Source organism: Myotis lucifugus, unplaced genomic scaffold (assembly GCF_000147115.1).
Source record: "Myotis lucifugus unplaced genomic scaffold, Myoluc2.0 scaffold_59, whole genome shotgun sequence".
Taxonomy (NCBI): domain Eukaryota; kingdom Metazoa; phylum Chordata; class Mammalia; order Chiroptera; family Vespertilionidae; genus Myotis; species Myotis lucifugus.
In genome coordinates, this window is record NW_005871107.1 from 4,560,011 (window position 1) to 4,584,934 (window position 24,924).

At 38.8% G+C, this 24,924-nt stretch overlaps 1 protein-coding gene across 1 annotated transcript; it reads left to right on the forward strand.

Moving 5' to 3' along the window:
- The first annotated feature begins 208 nt into the window (after positions 1-208).
- Positions 209-24,394, forward strand: MTO1 (mitochondrial tRNA translation optimization 1). Its single transcript, XM_014456355.2, is given in 13 exon segments — positions 209-597; positions 3,965-4,164; positions 4,243-4,360; positions 10,514-10,803; positions 13,869-13,981; positions 14,079-14,269; positions 15,092-15,222; positions 15,735-15,939; positions 16,019-16,149; positions 16,151-16,191; positions 19,360-19,478; positions 21,874-22,034; positions 23,658-24,394. Coding segments are annotated over 13 exon segments (2,079 nt in total). The 5' UTR covers positions 209-380; the 3' UTR covers positions 23,820-24,394.
- The last annotated feature ends 530 nt before the right edge of the window (positions 24,395-24,924 follow it).

Sequence of the window (24,924 nt, forward strand, 5' to 3'; positions counted from 1 at the left end):
ATTTTTTGTTGTTGTTAATGCTCACACAAAATTCAAATCTTGCGTGAACTTTGGGACACCCTATAGAAGAAAGTCCCAATGCGTGCAGAAAGAAGCGGAACAATAAATCAATGTCTCTCACTCAGAGCCTCAGGCGGTCACACAACCTGCACCGCCCGCGACCCAGGTGCACGCCCCAGGAGCCACCAGCGCGGGACCGGGTCTGGATTGACTAGGCAAGTCGCGCCCAACCGCCAATCAGCGGCGACGCTGGACGGAGACGTGCTACGCCGTGACGTCAGCGTAGGTGGCGGCGCCCTGAAGATTCACGCCGGTGCCCTTTACGATTGCACGTCGCTCGTGTCAGGTTTGGAGTCGGACGGACTCTGCCGTCTCCAGCCATGTTCTCTCTCCGAGGCTGCGGTCGCTGGGTCGCGGCCTCCCTCGCCAAACAGCACCTTCCGCCCGCCCGGCTCCGCGGCGACAGCGCTGCGCCCTGGGCCCCGCACTACGACGTGGTGGTGGTCGGCGGAGGGCACGCGGGCACGGAGGCAGCCGCCGCGGCCGCGCGGTGCGGTTCCCGAACGCTGCTCCTCACGCACCGCGTGGACACGATCGGTGAGGGGCCCGGCCGCTGGGGCGCTTTGCGTAGGACGCACGTCGCGAATAATCAGTCCCCTTCTCCCCCGTCCCGTGCCTGGTGTGGGCAGCCTGTTCCCTCCCGCGAGGCTGGCGAGAATCCTGGGGTCGGTGATTTTAGCCCGATTTGTGCCTCGCAGAACAGGCGGGCCGGGTCGGCACTCCGGGTCGGCTGTGCCGGGGGCCACGGACTGTGCTGCTGCCGACAAAAGCGGTTGCCTGGAGGATGTGGGGGCGGTGCCTCGGGAAAGGGGGAGACTAAGAATACGGTGCTTGCTGATAGCTTCTGATTGCATTGCTGCCGGTTAACCTTGACTCGCTGGTTGCTTTGGGTAAAGAGTGAGCTAGCATTATTAGTCATCGTTTACCTTTCGTTGCATTCTATATTTCTGCTGGATGTTTGTTCCCCAGTTTTGTGATTGGTTCCCTCCCACGCCTGCCCCGACCAGGGCCGGGGATAGAGCCTCAGAGCCTTCAACTGAGGTACATGCCCTTGTCCGGCATGGAACCAGGACCTTTCAGGCCACCGGCCCATGCTCTATCCACAGAGCCAAATCCGCTAGGACCTAGATTATCTATCTATATATCTATCTATCTATCTATCTCTTTCTCTCTTTCTCTCAAGTATATTGATTTTAGAGAGGAAGGGAGAGGGAAAGAGAGATAGAAACAGTGATGAGAGAGAATCATTGACTGGCTGCCTCCTGCACGCCCCCTACTGGGGATCAAGCCCGCAACCCAGGCATGTGCCCTTGACCAGAATCGAACCTGGGACTCTTCAGTCCGCAGGCTGATGCTCTATCCACGGAGCCAAACCAGGTAGGGCGCTAGATCGCTCTCTTGCATCCTGCTAGATGCTAGCCAAAACAGTATCTGGTAAATGATGCATGCCTATGTCTTTCCTCCTGAATTTTACTTAAGAGTGAAGATCAATTAAAATATTAACTGTGTTTTGTAAAAGTTGTGAATAAATCACATATTTGTATACTGAAATACGTTTTTAAAATTGCCATCCAGGTCATAACTGTGGAGAAATATACACTGTTTAACTGTGATTCGTTTGGAGAGGAACGATATGATTTCCCCAAAAAATTACTCATTGCTTATAGTACTACCTTTCAATAATAATAACAACAAAAATCTAATGAACAAAAAAGTATTATTGAACTAAAGTGATCATTATATAGTATATTATGTAGTTCTGTCAGGGTTAAAGGAATTCCTATCAAAACTCATTATTATTCTCAACAAAATATGTTTTAAAGTAAATATATCTCAGAGATACTTTAATAACTTTTACAGGTGACCTTAGTGAATAACAATTCTATCTTAAAATCAAGGTTTTATTTCCTAAGGTAATTCGATATAGTGGAGTATTAGATATTTCTGCGTGACCTCATAAAGATAGCTTTGGCTTAGTAGGTTGAACTGCAAGATTTGTCCTGCTATGATTCAGTCATACCATTTGCCAATGGTGAAGTCAGAGGTGGAAAGAAAGTCTTCTATTTTCACACTCACCTGGAAAATAAAGTTTTTTGGCAAAGTTATATTTTGCCTTTCACCATAAAAGAGACTAGCCTTCTGAGCCTGTCTAGTCTATGTTGTATCACTTATGCATTTCATGGAGAATATTGTCCATTAAGAGGCGGTTAGACTTTCTGAATTTTATTCTAGGCTCTGCTGTGTATTATCTGGGTGACCTTGGCAAGGGATAGTTTATCTAAGCTGTCACTTTCTTTCTCCATGAAATAGAAGTAATAGTATCAACTTCATCAGGTTTAAGTCAGAAAGTTTAAGTTAGAAAAATACATGCAACTCACCTGGGATAATGGCTGGCCCATATTAAGTGGTCAATTGTTAACTGTTGTTTTACCATGAGCTTTTCTACATAGCTGACTTAAATTTTTTAGTAGAGTGAAAAATTTACTGATTTATACATTTCTACTACCACTGCCCACCCCAGGTACTGGTGCCACACTTGGGATGTTAGTAGCCTCTATTTAAGAGCACAGATGATTTAGTAGATCTTATTCCAACTCCAAATGATTGGGAATGAATGCTGGCTTCCTGGAGTTCTCTGTTGAGAAAAATTTGGAGGACTAAGCAAAAGAGAGTGACATGTTCAACTATGCCTATAAGGAGAGAAGCTCCTTATAGGCATACATTTCTTTGAGAAAAAGTTTTCAGCAATTTAAAAAGATGAGGATTTCTTTGCATTTGACTTTCACAAACATAAATTTTATAAATAGGTTTATAATATAGTTACACTAATTTAATAAAGTGCCTAGAAGTTCTCTAGTTTAGGGATATAAGAAAGTAGTGGAGCCAAGCCAGCATGGCTCAGTGGTTGCACGTCAACCTATGAAACTGGAAGTCACGGTTCGATTCCCAATCAGGACATATGCCTGGGTTGCAGGCGTGATCCCTAGTGCGGGACATGCAGGAGGCAGCCGATCAATAATTCTCTCTCATCATTGATGTTTCTGTCTCTCTGTACCTCTTCCTTCCTCTCTGAAATCAATAAAAATATATTTTTAAAAAACAAGAAAGTAGTGGAATTTCAGTAATTTCTGGTATTTTAGGTGTTCTGTTTTTTCCCCCTTCTGTGTATGAGAAGACTCATTTCTGGGGATCAAAGTTTGAGAACATGTCAGAAATTAGTAGGATTCAGAAATTTTTGTAAAATTAACTGATATATAATGGATATTAAAAGCTACATCATTATCCCTGGCCCAGTTGCTCAGTTGATTAGAGCATCTTCTTTCTCTCTCTCTCTCTCTTTCTCTCTCCTCTTTCTCTCGCTCCTTTCCTCTCTCTCTCAAATCAATTAAAAAATAAAGGTAAGTCATTTTGATGAGTAGCAGTATCCAGACCTCCAAATAAGACTAGGGAATTTTAAAGAAAAGATATAAAATATGGTTTTTACTTAAGAAACTTATAACTTAATTATTTCTGCAAAATAAGCAAAAAAGAAAACAGATGGCATTTATAGAAGATATAATTGATTGTAACAGTGAACCAGTGCCAAGGTACTTCTAAAGTATTCTTGATTTGGAAAGGTTTCATGAGGTAAAGATTTCAAAAACCACATTTTAAAGGAAAAGGCAACCTAATGAAATAAAATATGCATCAAGGAAAAGATTGAAAGGAAACTACAGGCAAGAGTTGTCTTCCAGAATGCCCTGAATTATACCCTATTGGGACTTTGGAATTTTCTTTTTAGTATTTGTTTCAAGTCTCTTATTTTTTTATCACATGACCTGATTCTAGTCACTTGTACAAACAATTTTCTATTGCACTCACTATTGCAAGGTGCTCATATATTTATTTTGTCTATTTTCTTTAGGTCAGATGTCCTGTAATCCTTCCTTTGGTGGTATCGGAAAGGGGCATTTAATGAGGGAAGTGGATGCTTTAGATGGCCTGTGTTCCCGAATCTGTGACCAGTCTGGTGTACATTACAAAATATTAAACCGGCGTAAGGGACCAGCTGTTTGGGGTCTGAGAGCTCAAATTGATAGGAAACTCTACAAACAGAACATGCAGGTGAGAATAAGGCACAAAAACAGGAAAGATTGTAGTGATCACTTAACTGTTGTTTCAATTTGCACTCTCTTTTGACAGAAAGAAATCCTAAATACACCACTGCTTACGGTTCAGGAGGGAGCTGTAGAAGATCTTATACTTACAGAACCAGAACCTGAGCACACTGGGAAATGCCGTGTCAGTGGTGTTGTTTTGGGTATGTACTAGTTATAGATGATAATAACAGTATCAGGCTCCATGTAAGCAATTTATTTCAGAGCAGAGTATGGGGATGTTTTACTTATTCTAGGAAATTGTTGTGTTTTCTCTTTATGAATGAGGAAAACTGTATAAAAGATCATAATTCTTTCATTTTGGCATTTGTGAAGCTTAGTCAAATTATGGGCTCATCTGTACCATGTGTAGGACTTTAGCCTGAATAATTGTGTCTTTTTTCTCTTGTACTATTTATTTTTCCTAGTTCTGACCTTAAATCTTTAAAGCTTATATTTATAAGATTATTATATGTTTTATATTAAAAAGAATTATGTATTAATTTTTTAATCAAAATAGCACATACACCTAACTTTTATAAAAATCAAGTAGAATTTAAAAATGTGTATAGCCCTAACCGGTTTGGCTCAGTGGATGGAGCATTGGCCTGTGGACTGAAAGGTCCCGGGTTCGATTCCGTCCAAGGGCATGTGCCTTGGTTGCGGGCACATCCCCAGTAGGATGTGTGCAGGAGGCAGCTCATCGATGTTTCTCTCTCATCATTGTTTCTAACTTTCTATTCATCTCCCTTCCTCTCTGTAAAAAAATAATAAAATATATATATTTTTAAAAAGAATGTACTTAGAAAAACGTGTATAGATACATGTTTGTTTTCTGTATCCCCTCTATAAACCTAATAGTTCAGTTTTTTTAACTGTCACTTCTGATCTATACTCAACATATTTCTCAACGATAAGCTTATATTTTTACCCCCTAAATTATCAGTCTTAGACATTATCTATTAACTTTTTTATGGTAACTCTCTTTTTTTTTTTATTTTTTAGTATATTTTTTTCATTTCAAAGAGGGAGAGAGAGATAGAAACATCAATGATGAGAGAGAATCATTGATCGGCTGCCTCCTGTATACCCCCTACTGGGGATCAAACCCACAACCCTGGTATGTGTCCTTGACCGGATTCGAACCTGGGACCCTTCAGTCCGCAGGCCGACACTCTATCCACTGAGCCAAATTGGCTAGGGATATGGTAGCTCTCTTTTATCCCCTGCTTTCCTTCCTTCTGTCCTTCCAATATAATTATACCATAAATTTTGGTTGATAATATTTATATTATTATGATTATTTGAATATTGCTCACTACAGATTCAAGTAGCGTATTATGTTTGTTTTCTTTTATATACCTCTTTTTTTTATTTTTTGCCCTGGGTTAATAATTGCTTTATTTTTTATTTACTTATTTTATCTGTGTACCTGACCTGTTCAACTTTTTCATCAGAAAAAAACTCATGCCCTGACCGGTTTGGCTCAGTGGATAGAGCGTCAGCCTGCAGACTGAGGGGTCCCAGGTTCGATTCCAGTCATGGGCATGTACCTTGGTTGTGGGCACATCCCCAGTAGGGGGTGTACAGGAGGCAGCTGATCGATGTTTCTCTCTCATCGATGTTTCTAACTCTCTATCCCTCTCCCTTTCTTTCTGTAAAAAGTCAATAAAATATATTTTTTTAAAAAAACACTCAGTGCTCAAATAATTTATCAATTCTGTAGTTTTCTGTAATGCTTCCCTTCCAGAAATATCAACTTCTGAATCCCCCACAATTTACTGCTATAATCAAGACAATTGCTCTCTAGGCCTTCTGCACAGATGTGATTTTTGTTGTTGTTAATCCTCACCCAAGGATGTTTTTTCCATTGATTTTTAGAGTGGAGGGGGCAGGGACCCAGGCACGTGCCCCTGACTGGGAATCAAACCCGAGACCCTTCCATGCAGAGCCAATGCCCTAGCTGCTGAGCCACATCAGCCAGGGCCACAGATGTGCTTTTTTTCTTTTTAATGTATTTTTATTGATTTCAGAGAAGAAGAGAGAGGGAGAGAGATAGAAACATCAATGATGAGAGAGAATCATTATCAGCTACCGTCTGCACAACCCCTACTGGGGATTGAGCCCGCAACTCCAGCATGTGCCCTTGACCAGAATCGAATCCGGAACCCTTAAGTCCGCAGGGCGACACTCTATCCTAACTGGCTAGGGCCACAGATGTCCTTTTGAGACTTCCTTTTACTACTCTGCTGTGTTACATCATCCCTTATTTCCTGGAACTTCAGTCTGTCTCCTTTTTACTTCCCCATTTTGCTGAACTATATCCCCCAGTAGCTTCCTAAGAAAAGATGCATGGGAAATAGGTTGTGTGAGTCCTTGTATATCTATAAATGTATTATTCTCCCCTTAGACTTGACCCTTAATTTGGCCGAGAATAGAATTCTAGTTTAAATCTTTTTTTTCCCTGAGAATTTTGAGTCTTGCTCCATTTTCTAGCTTCCAGTTTTGCTGTGAAGATCAGTGCATATTTACTTAAATTTTTTTGTATATAGGCCCCCCTCCCCTTCTAAAAGCTTCTAGGATTTTGTATGTGTCTCTGGTGTTTTGAAATTTTAAAATGATGTCCTCAGTGTGGTCTTGGTTCATTCATTATATACTAGGTGTTCTCCTGAAACTAGAAATCTGTGTCCTTGATATCTGAGGTATTTTCTTCTATTATTTCTCCATGCTCTCTTATAACTCCTATCCTTTCCTGGATTGGTCTTCTAGGTTTTTTTCTATTTGTACATTTTGTCATTTTGTCGTACTTTCTTAGGAGATTTCCTTAACTTTATTTTCTGAATCTTTGTAATTTTTTAAATTTATGTTTTCATTTATGTACACCAAAAGGTTGCCAGTTCGATTCCCAGTCAGGGCAATGCCTTGGTTGCGGGTCCCAGGGAGCATACAGGAGGCAGCCAATTGATGTTTTGCTCTCACATTGATGTTTCTCTCTCTCTCTCTCTCTCTCTCCCCCTCTCCTTCTCCCTTCCTCTCTCTCTAAAAATCAATTTTAAAAAATGATGAGCTCTGGCCAGTTTGGCTCAGTGGATAGAGCATCGGCCTGCCGACTGAAGGGTCTCGGGTTCGATTCCGGTCAAGGGCACATGCCTGGGTTGCAGGCTCGATTCCTAGTTGAGGGTGTGTAGGAGACAGCTGATCAATGATTCTCTCTCATCATTGATGTTTCTATCTCTCCCTCTCCCTTCTTCTCTGAAATCAATAAAAATATATATTTTTTTAAAATAATGAGAGGAGCTGTGCTGGAGAATCTCAACATTTACAATACAGATCTTGAGACTGGCTGCTGTTGCTCAGTGGTTGAGCATTAGACTATGAACCAGGAGGTCACAGTGCCAATACCCGGTCAGGGCACATGCCCAGTTTCGGGCTCAGTCCCCAGTAGGGGGCATGCAGGAGGCATTGATCAATGATTCTCTCTCATCATTGATGCTTCTCTCTCTCTCTCCCTCTCCCTTCCTCTCTGAAATCCATAAAAATATATTTAAAATACAAATCTTGACTTAATTTCCCTATTATAAAATTATAGATGTATTAATTTTTTTAAAATATATTTTATTGATTTTTTACAGAGAGGAAGGGAGAGTGATAGAGAGCTAGAAACATCGATGAGCGAGAAACATCGATCAGCTGCCTCCTGCACATCTCCTACTGGGGATGTGCCCGCAACCCAGGTACATGCCCTTGACCGGAATCGAACCCGGGACCCTTCAGTCCACAGGCCGACGCTCTATCCACTGAGCCAAACCGGTTTCGGCAATTTATTAATTTTTTAAAATGGGGAATACATATATATAGTAAACAGTTTAAAGGGGACAAAAGAACATAGGGTGAAAAGGTGGTCTCTCTCTCATCTGTCCCCCAACCAATCAGTTTTCTTCTTTAGGAGCATTCCTAGTGTCTTTCTATCTGAATATACATGTATCTTCGTGTGAGTGTGTGTGTTTCACATAACAGCATATTATATACACTGTTCTGTACTTTCTTTTAAACACTTAGTCTGTGTTTGCTTTGTATCTAGGAACTATGTTTCTTTTTTAGAAGCTTGTATTTTTGTTCTGGTGATTATTTTAATTATGATTTTACATACTAAATCTTTTTCTTCTGTCAGCGTTTGTTGACTTTCCACTATGAATAGTTAATTTTATTTTATTTTCCTTTTCTCTCTTCTGCCTCCTATCCTCTTCAAATTTAATGATTATATTGTTTTTATTAGTATAGACCTTATACCTTTATTTATGTTTTTATTACTTAATTTCATATCTTTAAATGCTATGTTTTACCCTGTCTACTTTATAGGCTTAATAATATAACTTTTTTTGTAATCTGTAACACAGATTTCTAGTTTTAGGAGAACACCTAGTACATAATGAATGAACCAAGACCACACTGAGGACATCATTTTAAAATTTCAGAACACCAGAGACACATATAAGATCCTAGAAGCTTTCAGAAATGGGGGAGAATGTCATATACAAAAAAATTTAAGTAAATATGCACTGATCTTCTTCACAGCAAAACTGGAAGCTAGAAAATGGAGCAAGACTCAAAATTCTCAGGGAAAAAAAAGATTTAAACTAGAATTCTATTCTCGGCCAAATTAAGAGTCAAGTCTAAGGGGAGACTAATACATTTATAGATATACAAGGACTCACACAACCTATTTCTCATGCATCTTTTCTTAGGAAGCTACTGGGGGATATAGTTCAGCAAAATGGGGAAGTAAACATAACATAAAATTTGCTTTTAAAAAAATATATATGTTTTTATTGATTTTTAGAGAGAGAGGAAGGGAGTGGGATAGAGAGATAGAAACATCGATGAGAGAGGAACATCACTGATTGTCTGCCTCTTACACATCCCCCTCCTGGGGATCAAGCCTGCAACCTATTGGTTCCTGGGTTGACAATCAACCACTGAGCCACACTGGCCGGGCCTGCCTTTTTAAAAAAAATCCTCACCTAAGGACATGCTTAAAGAGAGGAAAGTGGGGGTGGGGAGGTGGAGAAAGACATCAATATGAGAGAGAAATATTAATTGGTTGCCTCCCATATGTTCCCCAACCAGGGATTGAACCCATAACCTAGGTATGTGCCCTGTCTGGGAATTGAACCAGGAACCTTTGGATGCACAGGACAGTGCTCAACCAATTGATTCACTCCAGCTGGGCATTTTAGCCATTTTTATTTTATTTATTTATTATTTATTTTATTTTATATATTTTATTGATTTTTTACAGAGAGGAAGGGAGAGGGATAGAGAGTTAGAAACATCAATGAGAGAGAAACATCGATCAGCTGCCTCCTGCACACTCCCTACTGGGGATGTGCCCACAACCATGGTACATGCCCTTGACCGGAATCGAACCTGAAGCCCTTGAGTCCACAGGCTGACGCTCTATCCACTGAACCAAACCGGCTAGGGCCATTTTAGCCATTTTTAAGTGTACAATTCAGTGCCGTTAAGTCCATCCACAATATTGTACAACTATCACCACTATCCATTTCCCGAACTTTCTGAACTTTCTCATCATCCTAAATTGAAACTGTTTCCATTAAACAGTAACTCCCCATTACCCAAAAAATAAACCTAAATTTTCCTGTAAGGAATTGTCTGCAGATATAACCTTTATGTGTAGATTTCAACTATTTCTCTTAATTTCAGCCCCAAGCTTCATTCCTACATTCCTCAGTTTCCCATTTCTGGGCTTTGTAGGGCTAATTAGTTCATCCCCATTGGTGTATTCTCTTCAGATTCTTGATTTATAGTCTTCTCCCATTTGCTAGATCATTAATCACTTTTCCAACCACTTTGTCTTCTAAAAATATTTTGAAATGTCTCATCTTTTGGCAAGCTCTCTCCCATTCATTGTCCTTGTGGTTTTATACCCTTTTTGCCCCTTTATTTCATTTTCTTGAAGTTTCAGGAGGAAGAAGGAATTATAGGAGGTAGTCTATCAGATTTACTGGTAACCAGAAGTCTTACATTAATTAATTTTTAAAATCAATTGATTTAATCTTTTTCAGTGCTGGTATAATTTTAGGAACATAGGAATAGATGATAGTACATTATGTTCTCCCTCCCAACTTTCTTGGATTCTAGAGATTGATAAGATGTAGCCTTCTTACTCATTTGAAATTATTTCTCAAGTTTCTAAAGAGAAAGTTTTTCTGTAGTTCTAATATAAAGTAGTCACATTTCAATTTGATCCATAGTACAATTAGAACATGATTTTTACTGTCTTTCCTGTCCTTTAGTGGATGGAAGCAAAGTCTATGCAGACAGCGTGATTCTGACTGCTGGGACATTTCTGAGAGGCATGATTGTAATTGGATTGGAGATGCATCCGGCAGGACGTTTAGGAGACCAGCCTTCCATTGGGTTGGCTCAGACTCTAGAGAAGTTGGGGTTTGTGGTGGGAAGATTGAAGACTGGGACTCCACCCCGAATTGCCAAAGAGTCCATTAATTTCAGTATTCTAAACAAGCAGACACCAGATAATCCATCCATACCATTCAGCTTTATTAATGAAACAGTGTGGATTAAGGTAAGATAATTATGAAAATCTGGCTTTACAGCTAAATATTGGCCATTCACAGAAGGATACAGTAGGTCCTCAGGTTACGTCGGAGATCCGTTCCTATGGTTTCTGTGGTTCCTATGGTGCAACGTTTTCGCTGTAAGTCGGAACCCACCTACATAAGCACCCACGGCACTCACATGGAGCACATACACAGCAGTAATGAAGTGAAACAGTAAAAAAAAATTAAAAGAAAGATAACAATTCCTGACCTTTACTTGTGGTAAATAAATAATAAAAAACATAAAGCACATATGTACATACGTCAAAATGATGGAACTTTTTTTTTTTTTAATGGGAGATGGCGATGTAACCACAAAACGACGTACGTGGAGTCCGACGTAGCCCGAGGACTGTCTGTATAGCCTAACACACCTTCCTGCCTCCCTCCCTCCCTCCCTCTCTCTTTTTCTTTCTTTTGTGATCTCTCTCTCTTTCTTTCAGTAGCAATGCACTTTATATCACTATTAGTGCAAAAAAAAAAAAGGATCTTTAAAAGGATTAATTTGGCTGATTGGGTCATTTCTCCGTATGTTCTTAAGTTTCATTACTTCAATACGTTGCCTATTTAAACTTTTTGAAACAATCTCAGACCTACAGAAAAGTTGCAAGGCAACTAAAACAATCTCCTATGAACAATTGAAATTCACCCATTGTTAATAATTTTTCATATTTCTCTCTCTAAATACATATCTATATGTGTGTGTATGTATGTATATATACACACTGTGTCCAGATTATTATGACCACCTGACATTTGTAGGCAAATTAGCTATAATTTCGCGCTGAAGTTGCTAGAGGGCCAGACCATTATAAATAGGGAAGCAGGTTGTTTACCACGACAGTAGAAGTGATTTTTTTTCTGAAGATATGGGTAAACAATGCGATTTAACAGCCTTTGAATGTGGGATATATATTATGATGAGTGGCCAGATTATTATGACCACCCCATTAGTACTTTGTTAGGCCACCTTTTGTCTTCAATACTGCGGCGATTCTTGGCATTGACTCCACAAGATGTTGAAAGGTGATGCGAGGAATCTGACACCATGCCTGAATAGCACTGTCCAGTTCTGTGAGATTTGATGGTTGTGGAACCAGCTGCCTGGTGGCTCTTTTAACTTCGTCCCACAAATGCTCAATTGGATATGGGGGCCACCTAAGCAAGGTAAAGTCTCCCTCATGTTCACAATACGAGCACTGTGGCATGGCGCGTTGTCTTGTTGGAAGAAGCCATCTCCATTGGGATACACTATCAACATGATAGGATGAACTTGATCAGCAACGATACTTAGGTATGTTGTGCTATTCAGACATTGTTCCACATGAATTAAAGGGCCAAAATCATGCCAGGAAAACATGCCCCAAACCATACACTGCCCCCACCAGCTTGAAGGGTTGTACTCATGCATATGGGGTGCATGCTTTCATGCTGTTTCTGCCAAATTCTCACTCTGCCATCTGCATGATGCAACTGGAAACGTGATTTATTGGACCACATGACTTTTTTCCAATGCTCCACTGTCCGATCCTTGTGTTCCTGTGCGAATTGGAGATGTTTTATCTTGGTAACTGCAGACAGCAAAGATGTTTGAACAGGCCTTCGGCTTGCATATCCCATACGATGCAGTGTACAGCTAATTTGCCTACAAACGTCAGGTGGTCATAATAATCTGGGCCACTCAGTGTGTGTGTGTGTGTCATTCTGACTCTTCTTTTTTGTTTGATACATTTGAGAGCAAATTGCAAAGATCATGACCCTTCACCCCTAAATACTTCAGTCTGTATCTCAACACAAAAACATTCTCTTATAGAACTTCAATTCAGTGATAAAATTTGGGGAATTTAACATTGATTCAATAGTGTTATCCTATATAATAAAAGGATAACATGCAAATTGTCCCCTCAGCCTGGAGTTCGGCCAGGAGTTCAACTGGGAGTTTGACCAGAGGGCAGGGCCAGCCGGCCAACCGCCTGTGGCCCCTCTCCCTGGCTGGCCAGCCTGATCGCCCTGATCAGGGCAGGCTGGCCAGACCCCACCTGTGCATTAATTATAATATAATGTCCATAGTCAGATTTTACTGATTATCCCAATGTTGTCCTATAATATAGCAACCATTTTTTTTCTAATCTAGGATCATACATTTAATCATTTTCTCTCTCTTTTTTTAATATATTTCTTTTATGATTTCAGAGAGGAAGGGAGAGGAAGAGAGAGATAGAAACATCAATGATGAGAGAGAATCATTGATTGGCTGCCTCTTGTATGCCCGCCACTGGGGATCAAGCCCACAACCTGGGCATGTGCTCTTGGCCGGAATTGAACCTGGGACCCTTCAGTCCACAGGCTGACACTCTATCCACTGGGCCAAACTGGCTAGGGCCATCATTTCTCTTTCATCTGAAATAATTCTTCAGTTTTTCACAATAGTGACAGTTTTTAAGAATACAGGTTACTTTTACCTTGTCTTTTGAATATTAAAAAAAATAGTATGTTGTGTTTTTAGAATTGAGGACTAATAATTGATGGTCCTAGTTTCTTGTAAGTGTTATCCTAATGAGTGGCTTCAAATATTGTTGTGTGTTTTTTTGTGTGTTTTTTTGAAAACTCACTTTTATATTTTTGCTTTGGGAAAATATAAATTGTGATACTTTCTTGGTATGTGTATTTTAAAACTTGTATTATAAAATTTAAGTTTATAGAGAATAGAAGAAATAGTATAATGAATCTGTGTGTCCATCACCCAGCTTCCACAAATAACTTTTTTTGGCATTCTTGTTTTATCTTCCCTTAACACTTTCTTCTTGCTGATTTTAAGCAACAGTCTCAAATATCTCATCATTTCACTTACAAATACTTAGTAATATGTCTTTAACAGATAAAAATGTTATAAAAACTAACCATAATAACATTATCACATCCAGCAAAACATCATCTGTTAACATCATCCAATATTATGTGTGCAGTCTATTTGAATAAGAAGCAAACTAGTAGAGAGGCAAAAGTGCTATAACTAACTCATGTGTTTTAGCCAGAAGATCAGCTACTGTGTTACTTGACTCACACCAACCCTAGAGTGGATGAGATTATCCTTGAGAACCTGCACCTTAATAGTCACATTAAGGAAACTACAAAAGGACCCCGGTAAGGAGGAAGTGCCACTGCTCAATTACTTTGAGAAATGATGCCAGCCTCTTTCGTTTGTTTCATTAAATTTTTTTATTTCAATGCCCTGTTCTAGATACTGTCCTTCCATTGAATCAAAGGTTTTGCGTTTTCCAAACCGTATACATCAGGTTTGGTTGGAACCTGAAGGAATAGATTCTGACCTCATCTACCCCCAAGGGTTATCTGTGACGCTACCAGCTGAATTACAGGAGAAAATGATCACATGCATCAGAGGCTTGGAGAAAGCTAAAATGATCCAGCCAGGTAAAGAGAATCACAGCACCCTTCACTAGGAGCTCAGCATCGCCTTAGCAGATAGTGAGATCGTAACTGCAGTCAGGGCTGCTTAGAGCCTCAGAAGACAAAGCCCAACAACTTGACATTTAAAATAGTCTTCATTTTTTTCTTTTATTGTTTAAAGTATTACAAATAGTAATACTTTATGTCTCCTTTTCCTCCCATTGACCCCCCCCCGCCCCCCCGCCTCCCCTACCCTCCGGCACATGCCCTCCTTCATCTCCCCACCCCACCCCATCAGTGTGTCCATTTTTGAAGAGCATTTAATGATAATCAAATCCAGCTCTGTTTTTTTTTTGTTTTTTTTAATATATTTTATTGATTTTTTACAGAGAGGAAGGGAGAGAGATAGAGAGTTAGAAACATCGATGAGAGAGAAACATGGATCAGCTGCCTCCTGCACATCTCCCACTGGGGATGTGCCCGCAACCCAGGTACATGCCCTTGACCGGAATCGAACCTGGGACCCTTCAGTCCGCAGGCCGACGCTCCATCCACTGAGCCAAACCGGTTTCGGCTTGTTTTGTTTTTTAATATACTTTATTGATTTTTTACAGAGAGGGAGGGAGAGAGATAGCTAGCTAGAAACATCAATAGGAGAGAAACATCAATCAGCTGCCTCCTGCACATCTCCCACCGGGGATGTGCCCGCAACCCAGGTACATGCCCTTGACCGGAATCGAACCCGGGACCCCTCAGTCCACAGGCCGATGCTCTATCCACTGAGCCAAACTGGCTTCGGCTCCAGCTCTGTTTTTACTTACTTTGTACCATTTATTCTTTGGTCAGGCTATGGTGTTCAGTATGATTACTTAGACCCCCGTCAGATCACTCCTTCTCTGGAGACTCATTTGGTGCAACGGCTTTTCTTCGCTGGACAGATAAATGGCACTACTGGTTATGAGGAAGCTGCAGCTCAAGTAAGAGTTTGTTCAAATGTTAATGTCAACAAAAAGGGACTATTTAACCGGTGTTCCTCCTTTTAATGTCTGTTACGATAATCATATAGATCTTAGATACAACACATAACTAATAGAAGACATTTCTGTTTCAGGTTATGTGGAGATGGTTACTATATACAATAGAATTTTAAAAAAAACACTTGCGGCTTTATTACTCTTAAAATAACTTTACTGAAAATGATCATATATTATTCTTATTAAGTGGGAATTTATATTCTTTTTACTTATAAGTGGGAAACAGCTAGAAAAGTTTTTAGGCATGTATTGAATGAATCATAGCGTTGTAAAGTGGTACATTACCCATATTCTGTTTCTGAATAAGGTTCAGATTTTCTACCTCGAGTCTATCCATTCTGGGCAGTACCTGCTTTCTTATTGCCCCAGGCTATTTTTTTCTAGGTAGTGTTCTGAACAGGACAGCTCTTTATTCAGTTCATAATGGCCTTTTAAACATTTCAGTCCTCTTGTAGGGTGTGATAGCTGGAATCAATGCAAGTCTTCGGGTCAGACGCAAGCCTCCTTTTGTCGTTAGCCGAACAGAAGGCTACATAGGAGTCCTGATTGATGACCTCACCACACAGGGCACTAACGAACCGTACCGAATGTTTACCAGCCGAGCAGAGTTCCGTTTGTCACTGCGCCCTGATAATGCTGACAGCCGCCTCACATTCCGAGGTAACTCTTCACTGAGTCTGCCAACCAGGTTTACTCTTCTCTCAGACCTCTCTCATTATGTTCTCTCCTCCCTTCTAGGGGTATAAGGAAGCTGGCTGTGTGTCCCAACAAAGATATGAAAGAGCTTCTTGGATGCAGTCTTCTTTAGATGAAGGCATTTCCGTCTCCACATCCATTGAGTTTTCAAGTTCTAAATGGAAAAAGTTAATCCCCAGAGGCTTCTATAAGTATGGGTAAAGTTGTATCTCTCAGGTATGCATTTTTAATATCAATTACAGAACTTACAAATTACAGGATTTACAGAAAAATGAGATCATTTCAGAGAGATTTTAAAGACTCCCTACTCATTTTTTTAAAAATTTATCTTTATTGTTGAAAGTATTACAGATATCCCCTTCTTGTCCCCTCCCTCCTCTTGCCCTCTCCCAAGGCCTTCACCATGGGTTATGTATATGTGCATATATGTTCTTTGATTCATCTCTTCCTCCCCCCCTCCCATTTCTCTCTGAGAATTATCAGTCTGTTGTCTGCTTCCATGTCACTGGATCTATTTTGTTTGTCAGTTTATTTTGTTCATTAGATTCCACTTACAAGTGAGATTATGTGGTATTTGTCTTTCTCTGACTGACATATTTCACTTAGCATAATAGTCTCTGGGTCCCTCCATGTTGTCTCAAAGGGTAAGAGGTCCTTCTTTACAGCTGTGTAGTATTCCACTGTGTAAATATACCACAGCTTTTTTTATCCATTCACCTACTGAGGGGCTCTTGGGCTGTTTTCCAGATCTTAGCTATTGTAAATAATGCTTCCATGAACATTGGGATGTATATATTCTTTCTGAATGGTGTTTTGGGATTCTTAGGATATATTCCCAGAAGTGGGATCACTGGATTAAATGGCAGATCCATTTTTAGTTTTTTGAGGAACCTCTATACTGATTTCCACAGTGGCTATACCAGGCTGCATTTCCACCAGCAGCGTACTAAGGTTCCCATTTCTCCACATCCTCACCAGCACTTGTTGTTTGTTGATTTATTGATTGTAGCCATTCTGGCAGGTATGAGGTGATAGCTCATTGTCACTTTAATTTGCCTCTCCCTGATGATTAGTGACTTTGAGCATTTTTTCATGGGTCTATTGGCCATCTGTATGTGCTCTTTGGAGAAGTGTCTATTCCAGGGGTGGGCAAACTTTTTGACTTGAGGGCCACAATGGGTTCTTAAACTGGACCGGAGGGCCGGAACAAAAGCATGGATGGAGTGTTTGTGTGAACTAATATAAATTCAAAGTAAACATCATTACATAAAAGGGTACGGTCTTTTTTTTTTTTAGTTTTATTCATTTCAAACGGGCCGGATCTGGCCCGCGGGCCGTAGTTTGCCCACGGCTGGTCTATTCAGATCCTTTGTCCATTTTTTTTTTTTTTTAAATATATTTTATTGATTCTCTACAGAGAGGAAAGGAGAGAGATAGAGAGTTAGAAACATCGATGAGAGAGAAACATCGATCAGCTGCCTCCTGCACATCTCCCACTGGGGATGTGCCCGCAACCCAGGTACATGCCCCTGACCGGAATCGAACCCGGGACCCCTCAGTCCGCAGGCCGACGCTCTATCCACCGAGCCAAACCGGTTTCGGCCTTTGTCCATTTTTTAATTGGATTGTTTGTCTTCCTGGTGTTGAGATGTATGGGTTCTTTGTATATTTTGGAAATTAAACCCTTATCAGATGTATCATTGGCAAGTATGTTTTCCCATACAGTAGGCTCCCTTTTCATTTTGTTGATGGCTTCTTTTGCTGTACAGAAGCGTTTTAGTTGGATGTAGTCCCAGTTGTTAATTTTTTCCTTTGTTTCCCTTGCCCTAGGCAATGTATCAGTGAAAATGAGATTTTACTGCCTGTTTTTTTCTAGGATTTTTATGGTTTCATGTCTTACATTTATGTCTTTTATCCATTCTGAGTTTATTCTTATGAATGGTGTAAGTTGGTTGTCTAGTTTTTTTGCAGGTTTTTTTGTGTGTTTTTTTTATGTACCTGTCCAATTTAATCAGCACCATTTATTAAAGAGACTGTATTTAATCCATTGTATGCTTTTACCTTCTTTGTCAAATATTAATTGGCCATATTGTCCTGGGTCAATTTCTAGGATCTCTATTCTGTTCCATTTGTCTATATACCTGTTCTTGTGCCAGCACCAGGTTCTTTTGATTATAGTGGCTTTGTAGTATAGTTTGATATCTGGTATTGTGATCCCTCCAACTCTGTTCTTTCTCAAGATTGCTGTGGCTATTCAGGGTCTTTTTTGGTTCCATATAAGTTTTTGGAATATTGGTTCTAGATGTGTGAAATATGCTTTTGATATTTTAATAGGGATTGCATTGAATCTGTAGATTGCTCTAGGTCAGTGGTTCTTAACCTTCCTAATGCCACAACCCTTTAATACAGTTCTTCATGTTGTGGTGACCCCCAATTTCATTGTTACAAATTGAACATAATTAAAGCATAGTGATTAATCACAAAAACAATATGTAATTATATATGTGTTTTCCGATGGTCTTAGGCGACCCCTGTGAAAGGGTCATTCAACCCCCAAAGGGGTTGCGACCCACAGGTTGGGAACCGCTGCTCTAGGTAGTATGTTTTTAGTTTCTTTTTCTGAGGGTTCGTTATTGGTGTATAAAAATGCTATCAATTTCCGGGTGTTAATTTTGTATCCTGCTACTTTGCCAAATTGGCTTATTAAATCTGGTAGTTTTTTTGTGAAGTACTTGGGACCCCTGGATGGGCAGATCTGACTTCCTGTTAATTTGATAATGACTTGTTTTAATTGGTTTTGGGTGGGCAGCATTTATTAAAAAGGCAATCTACAAAAAGAGGGAAAGATCAAAGTTAGTAAATAAAAATAAAATGAATTACGGTAGTAAATATAGGGAAACTTTACAGATCAGTGGGGCCTCGTGAAAACCACACAAAATGAGAGGGAAAGTGTAGAATATTTTGCAGTCTTGGAGCAAGCAGGAGACTTCCTTCAGCTGGGTCCGAGCATGCAAAAGGATGACTCTCTTACAGAACATGGGCTTACATGGCTATGGCTTAGATGTAAATTCATAGGGAATTCAATCAAACCCTTGTTATCAGAGGATAGTCTGTCCTTACAAGAAAGGACAAATGGATTATAGCAATGCAAACTTTGCCAACAACTCATTTCTCATGATAAGGGAAGGGAGTTGGGGAGAATCACACACATCTTATTGAGGTTCTGTGTTGCAGATGCTGCTGCATTTGTTCACTGTCCTTGGAAAAAATTAGGTGTCTTTTGATATTATTTATTCTGAGATTATTATTTCCAAGGAATCCTGTTCTTAATCTGTCTTATGTTGTATGGACCCCTATGTTAATGAAATTTTTGTATATTTGCAGAGCTCTAGATGTTCTGAAGTATGAAGAAGTTGACCTGGAGTTATTAGCAAAGGCTGTTCCAGAGCCCTTGAAGAAGTATACTCAATGTAGAGAGCTAGCTGAAAGACTGAAAATAGAAGGTAGGATATACTTCTTTTACTTAAGATGCCTATATATATTATCTCTTTTCCATTTGTACAAATTATGAATGGACAGCCATTTAAGAGGAGCCATTATTACCATAGGACCAGCATAGTCTTAGGCTCCGTGGGGTTCCCAGGCTAGGAGCATTGCAGCACGTGGGAGCTCGTTAGGAATGCAGAAGGAATGCAGAACTGCAGACCCACTGAGTAAACATCTGCATTTTAACAAGATCCCCATGTGATTACTGTGCACATTTCAAGTTTAGGAACTACTACTGTAAATCTCTCCCTTGAAGAAAAAAGCAACAACTTCTTTTTTTAACTTCCTTTTTACAGTTTCCTATATAATATTCTAATAATGAGAAAAATATTACTATGGTTGGCTTTGACAGTATACTGGAACATTTTTCCATTAACAGGTACTTATTTTGTATCAAACAAAGAAATCCATATTCTTGAGTCTTACCCTGGGTCAGTGTATTGATTCCCAAAGCTATAGATGACTTTTAAAAGGTTTTCATTGTAAAAAATTTCAAACATAAAAATACTGAGAATAAGATCAGCTTCTGTATTTTGATAGAGGAAGTGTTTTCCTGGGGTGGTAAAAAGGCAAGGAACAGAATGAGATGGGGAGAACGGTAGGAAAAGTTGGATGATGATGTGTTGTTCAAACAGGAAAGGACTTTAAAGCTGCTTGGGCCCAGCGATGTTGGTTGGTAAGAATGCTACATTCTTTCTAGCCATGGCATCTTCTATCAGTTCCAGAAGCCTATCACCTTGCTATGCTTTGGCTGCTTTTATAGGATGACCCAAGTGCTGCCTGCCATTCCACCATGCAAGTTAACAAAAGCCTAGCAACGAAAGGAAACCCATTTAAACTCCAGAATCATTCTTTCAAATAACCAGACACTAGTAGTGTACTAATGTATAAGAAGTAATGTTGACCTTTTATTTCAATATCATGATTTTTGTATTAAGTAAAAGTTACTTTATTGAATGTTTAGGCTCTTAGCACTGGAAAAAAGTGATTAAATTCTACATTTTAAACTTGATTTGCAACTTAATTTGTCCAATAAATCACCAGGTTTAGGTTAGAATAATCCAGAATAATGATTTTTAACTTGTTTGTAAATAAAGACTCTAATTCGTATCCATGCCTTAAAAGAAACCACACTAGGTTGAAATATAACACTTATCAGTGGTTTTCCAATTACTTCACAGATCCTCCACTAGAGTATCTTTAAGTTTCTTAAAGGCAGAAATCAACTTCAGATTTTTTGTATTATCTCTGATGTTTTTGCTATATACATATTTGAAAGATTAAATAAATATACTTTAATATATGTTTTCTCATTTATATTCCATGATCCCTTGCCAAGTCTATTCATAAGTCATAAAGTTGTATTACAATTTGTTGTACTAAATTGTTATTTTGTCATGTTGTATTAAGCCCTTTATGTGCATTATTTCATTTGATACTTATAGATGTCCTGTGAAGAATAGGTATTAGCATTATTACCTTAATTTTACAGATAAATGGTAACTTGCCCAAGAACACACAACTGGTTAGTGACAGAGCTGGGATTGAATCTAGCTTGTCTGACTAAGGCCTGTGTACTTCACAACCACCCTTTTTACCATTAAAGACCATCAGAAGTCATCTGAGTTAGCACTTACATTTTCTAGATAAAGAACTGAGGGCCAGAATGATTATGACATGCCCATATTTAGAGGGTAATTCATTGGCAGAGCCAGCCTCAGAGCTGCCAGACAAGTGATGGAAGCAGGTGCTGCCAAAACCTTCAGGGAAGACATACTTTCTTGAACAGGACAGAGTAAGTACCTCAGGTTAGGTTTTAAAATAAATTTTGAATTTATGTTTCTAAGAACAGAATGCTTTAATTATAAAATAATGGCTGAATTATCTTTTTAACTTTACGTCTGAATAAAACCTCAGTTAAATTATGTTATCATCTGAGAAGCTTTAAATTAAAAAAATACAGCTTTATATGTTCATAATTTAGAGCCATTTTCTTGAAGAAACATCTGTTCTTTAGGACTTAAAATTCAAACCCACAGCCTTTTGAGGAATGTTCCACCAAAATTTGCACTGAGAAGAAACACAATTTCTCTTAATTTTCCAAATTTTTGAAATGAAAAGGGCATGCAGTATACTACCAGACAGAATGTTGTAGTAATATGTAAGATATTCCCTCTATTTTAGCTTTAATTTCTCATCTGCGAAAGGGAACAGGTAACCCACCTATCTCACGGTGTTGAGATTAAGTGTTGAATGAGATAATGCAGCAAAAGCTCTTTATAAATTATAAAAAGTTATAAAAATGTAACTTGTTAATGAATCTATCATGACATAATTTATTTTGTTCACCAGCCACTTATGAAACAGTATTGTTCTATCAGCAACAAGAAATAAAGGACATTCAGCGAGATGAAGCTCTCCAACTGCCAAAAGACCTAGATTATTTGACTCTCAGGGATGTGTCTTTGTCCCATGAAGTTCGAGAGAAGCTACATTTCAGTCGCCCACAGACGGTAAGAACACGGGCAGTGGATAGGAATAGGTTATAAATTAAGAGCCAGTGCTTTCTTTTTAAACCTGGAATTACCATGATCACATAACTAATGGTTTATTTCATCATAAAAAACGTAACTTCTTATTTTCAATATCTCTTTCTGTGACAGATGTCAGTATATTTTTATGAAGAAAAAGCTTAGTTTAAATAACCACCAGTCAAAAATTCGGTTGATTATAATTTGGTGGTTTTCAAATCACTTCTCGGATCCCTCTCTAGGGGCTCCATAGTATGGCCTTGGGAGCAACTAGGAGAAAGGGGAGCCAAAGAGGTTTCCTGCCCCATGCTTTAGCCCACGTGTGTGTGTGTATTTGCACATGCATGTGCCATCCACATGCATGTACACACATCTGTAAATGTCTATAAAAACCTTTGTAGTTTATAGTATTGAACTTCTAATAAATAGCTGAAGACTGATAGGCTGTATTTATTGATTCTAAGACATACATTTTAACATATCTGAAAAGCTGAGTTGTAACTTAAAAATTGATAGTGTACCATAGTTTAATGACAGTGGGTTTTTTGTTGTTGTTTTTAATAGTGGTTCATAACAAAAAAGGAACATTTAACAAAAATATGGTCTGTAAATATTTTTTTAATGATTTTTAAAGGAAGGAGTGATTTCATCAATATGTCATGGTATTCCTAGCAGTAGTCACGGAAACAAGGGAAACAAGCCTTAAATTTTATACCTCTATATATACTATTCGTTTTGGGGTTATATTTTTATGGATAGTCATAGGCTGCACTGCCCAGAATTATGGCTACTAGCCAAATAGACCATTTACATTAATTAAAATTTTTAAAAATTAAAATTCAACTCTTTACTCATATTAGCCACATTCCAGGTGCTCAGTGGTTACATATGACTAGTGGCTACCATGTTGGACAGAACATTGTTACAGTGCAAATGTTATAGAAAATATCCATTGTCACAGAAATCTGACCTGAACTGGCCTGAGGCTAGTCTTTACATCACTTAGAGTTAATATCCATATATTTCATTGTAAAAATGCAACACAGAAATACTGAGATTAATTATAGGGTGCTGCCCAACACACTGCTAGGGATGTTACATTAGTTTAATGAAAAGAAAAAGTAGGTATTCCCGCAACTGTTAGTTATATGATCTTGGACAAGTCATTTTAATTTCGCTAAGCGTCATTTTTCCCATTAAAAAAAGAAGATAATAAACACATTTCCTTTACCTATTTTATAGAGTTATTTTGAAAACATTAAGATAATAGTTTTGAAAATATTTTATAAATTGTTACTGTATTGATTTTTTACAGAGAGGAAGGGAGAGAGATAGAGAGTTAGAAACATCGATAAGAGAAAAACATCGATCAGCTGCCTCCTGCACATCTCCTACTGGGGATGTGCCCGCAACCCAGGTACATGCCCTTGACCGGAATCGAACCTGGGACCTTTCAGCCCGCAGGCCGATGCTCTATCCACTGAGCCAAACCGGTTTCGGCAAGATAATAGTTTTGAAAATATTTTATAAATTGTTACTGTCACTGGAAGAAAATTTTATTTGACATAGCTCATTTTATGTTTTTCTTGTGGTTTCAATTCATAGATTGGGGCTGCAAGTCGGATACCTGGAGTGACACCTGCTGCCATCGTCAATCTGCTCAGATTTGTGAAGACCATTCAGCAAAGACAGGCAGCTATGAATGAGTTGCCCAAAAATGATCAATGCTTATGTGATACAGACAGACTTGAAGAGAGACAGTTATAGCTTTCTGTTCATCGAAGACTTACAATCAATGTAAGAGTATAGATAGGAGATAAGAAGTATTTCTACTTAACACTTGTTAAAAAACCTTAATTATTATGGTTTTGTCATTAATCTATGAAGAAGACAGATATTATCATTGTGCTTTTTTTGTACATCTGAAAAAAGTTATAAACTCTTAATTTATACTCTTTCTCTCAGGTGCTCTAATGCAGTGAGCCTATTAATATAACTTTGTGCAAAGCCCATTAAAGAGAGATATAGTGGCCTGGCTGGTGTGGCTCAGTTGGTTGGGTGATGTCCCGTGTACTGAAAGGTTGATGATTCAATTCCCAGTCAGAGCACACACCCAGGTTGTGCAGCTGCTTGGTATTTTGCTCTCACATCGATGTTTCGCGCTCTCTCTCCCTCTCCCTTCTTCTCTAAATATCAATTTAAAAAATCTTTTTTTAAAAAGAGAGAGAGATAGTGGACCTAAAACTAAAGCTGAAAAAAAAATCTTAGCTTGCAGATTTGCCTACTCAACTCATAAGGATTTTGTCCATTAAATGTAACAAAATAAAACACTTATTTTTCAACTTGTTCTGAAAGTTAGCAGTCTTCTATTTGGTTATGCTAGGTTAGGAGGCAATTTCAGAACCCTTAAATTCTTAGGGCTAAAAATTTTAAACTGCACAAAATTATCGAAATCATTCAACTAATTTCCAATATTGGAATGTAGTATGGAGGGTGAAAGTTGACTTCTAAGATTTCTGTACTTCTACAGGAAATCCTCATCAGTAATTGTCTTTGAACATTAATGAATGTTGATTAATTCCTATAAAATAGAAAAATTGGAAATTATCATAGTTTCCTGTCATCTAGAATGTGGAAAATTTCTTGGTAAATTGATTAAGGCAGAGTAAAGTAAAGGTAGCTATTTTATATTATACAATATTATTTTATGGAACTCATGGATACAATTTTTTAACATTGAAGGCAAATCCATAATCACTGGTGACTAGTGTTTCCCTGTTTTTAAATCAGAATTGACAGAAAATCAGAATGATGCTGTCACTTTTCCTTTCCAGTACTTCCATGATACATAGTCAGAAGGTCAGAGTGGGCT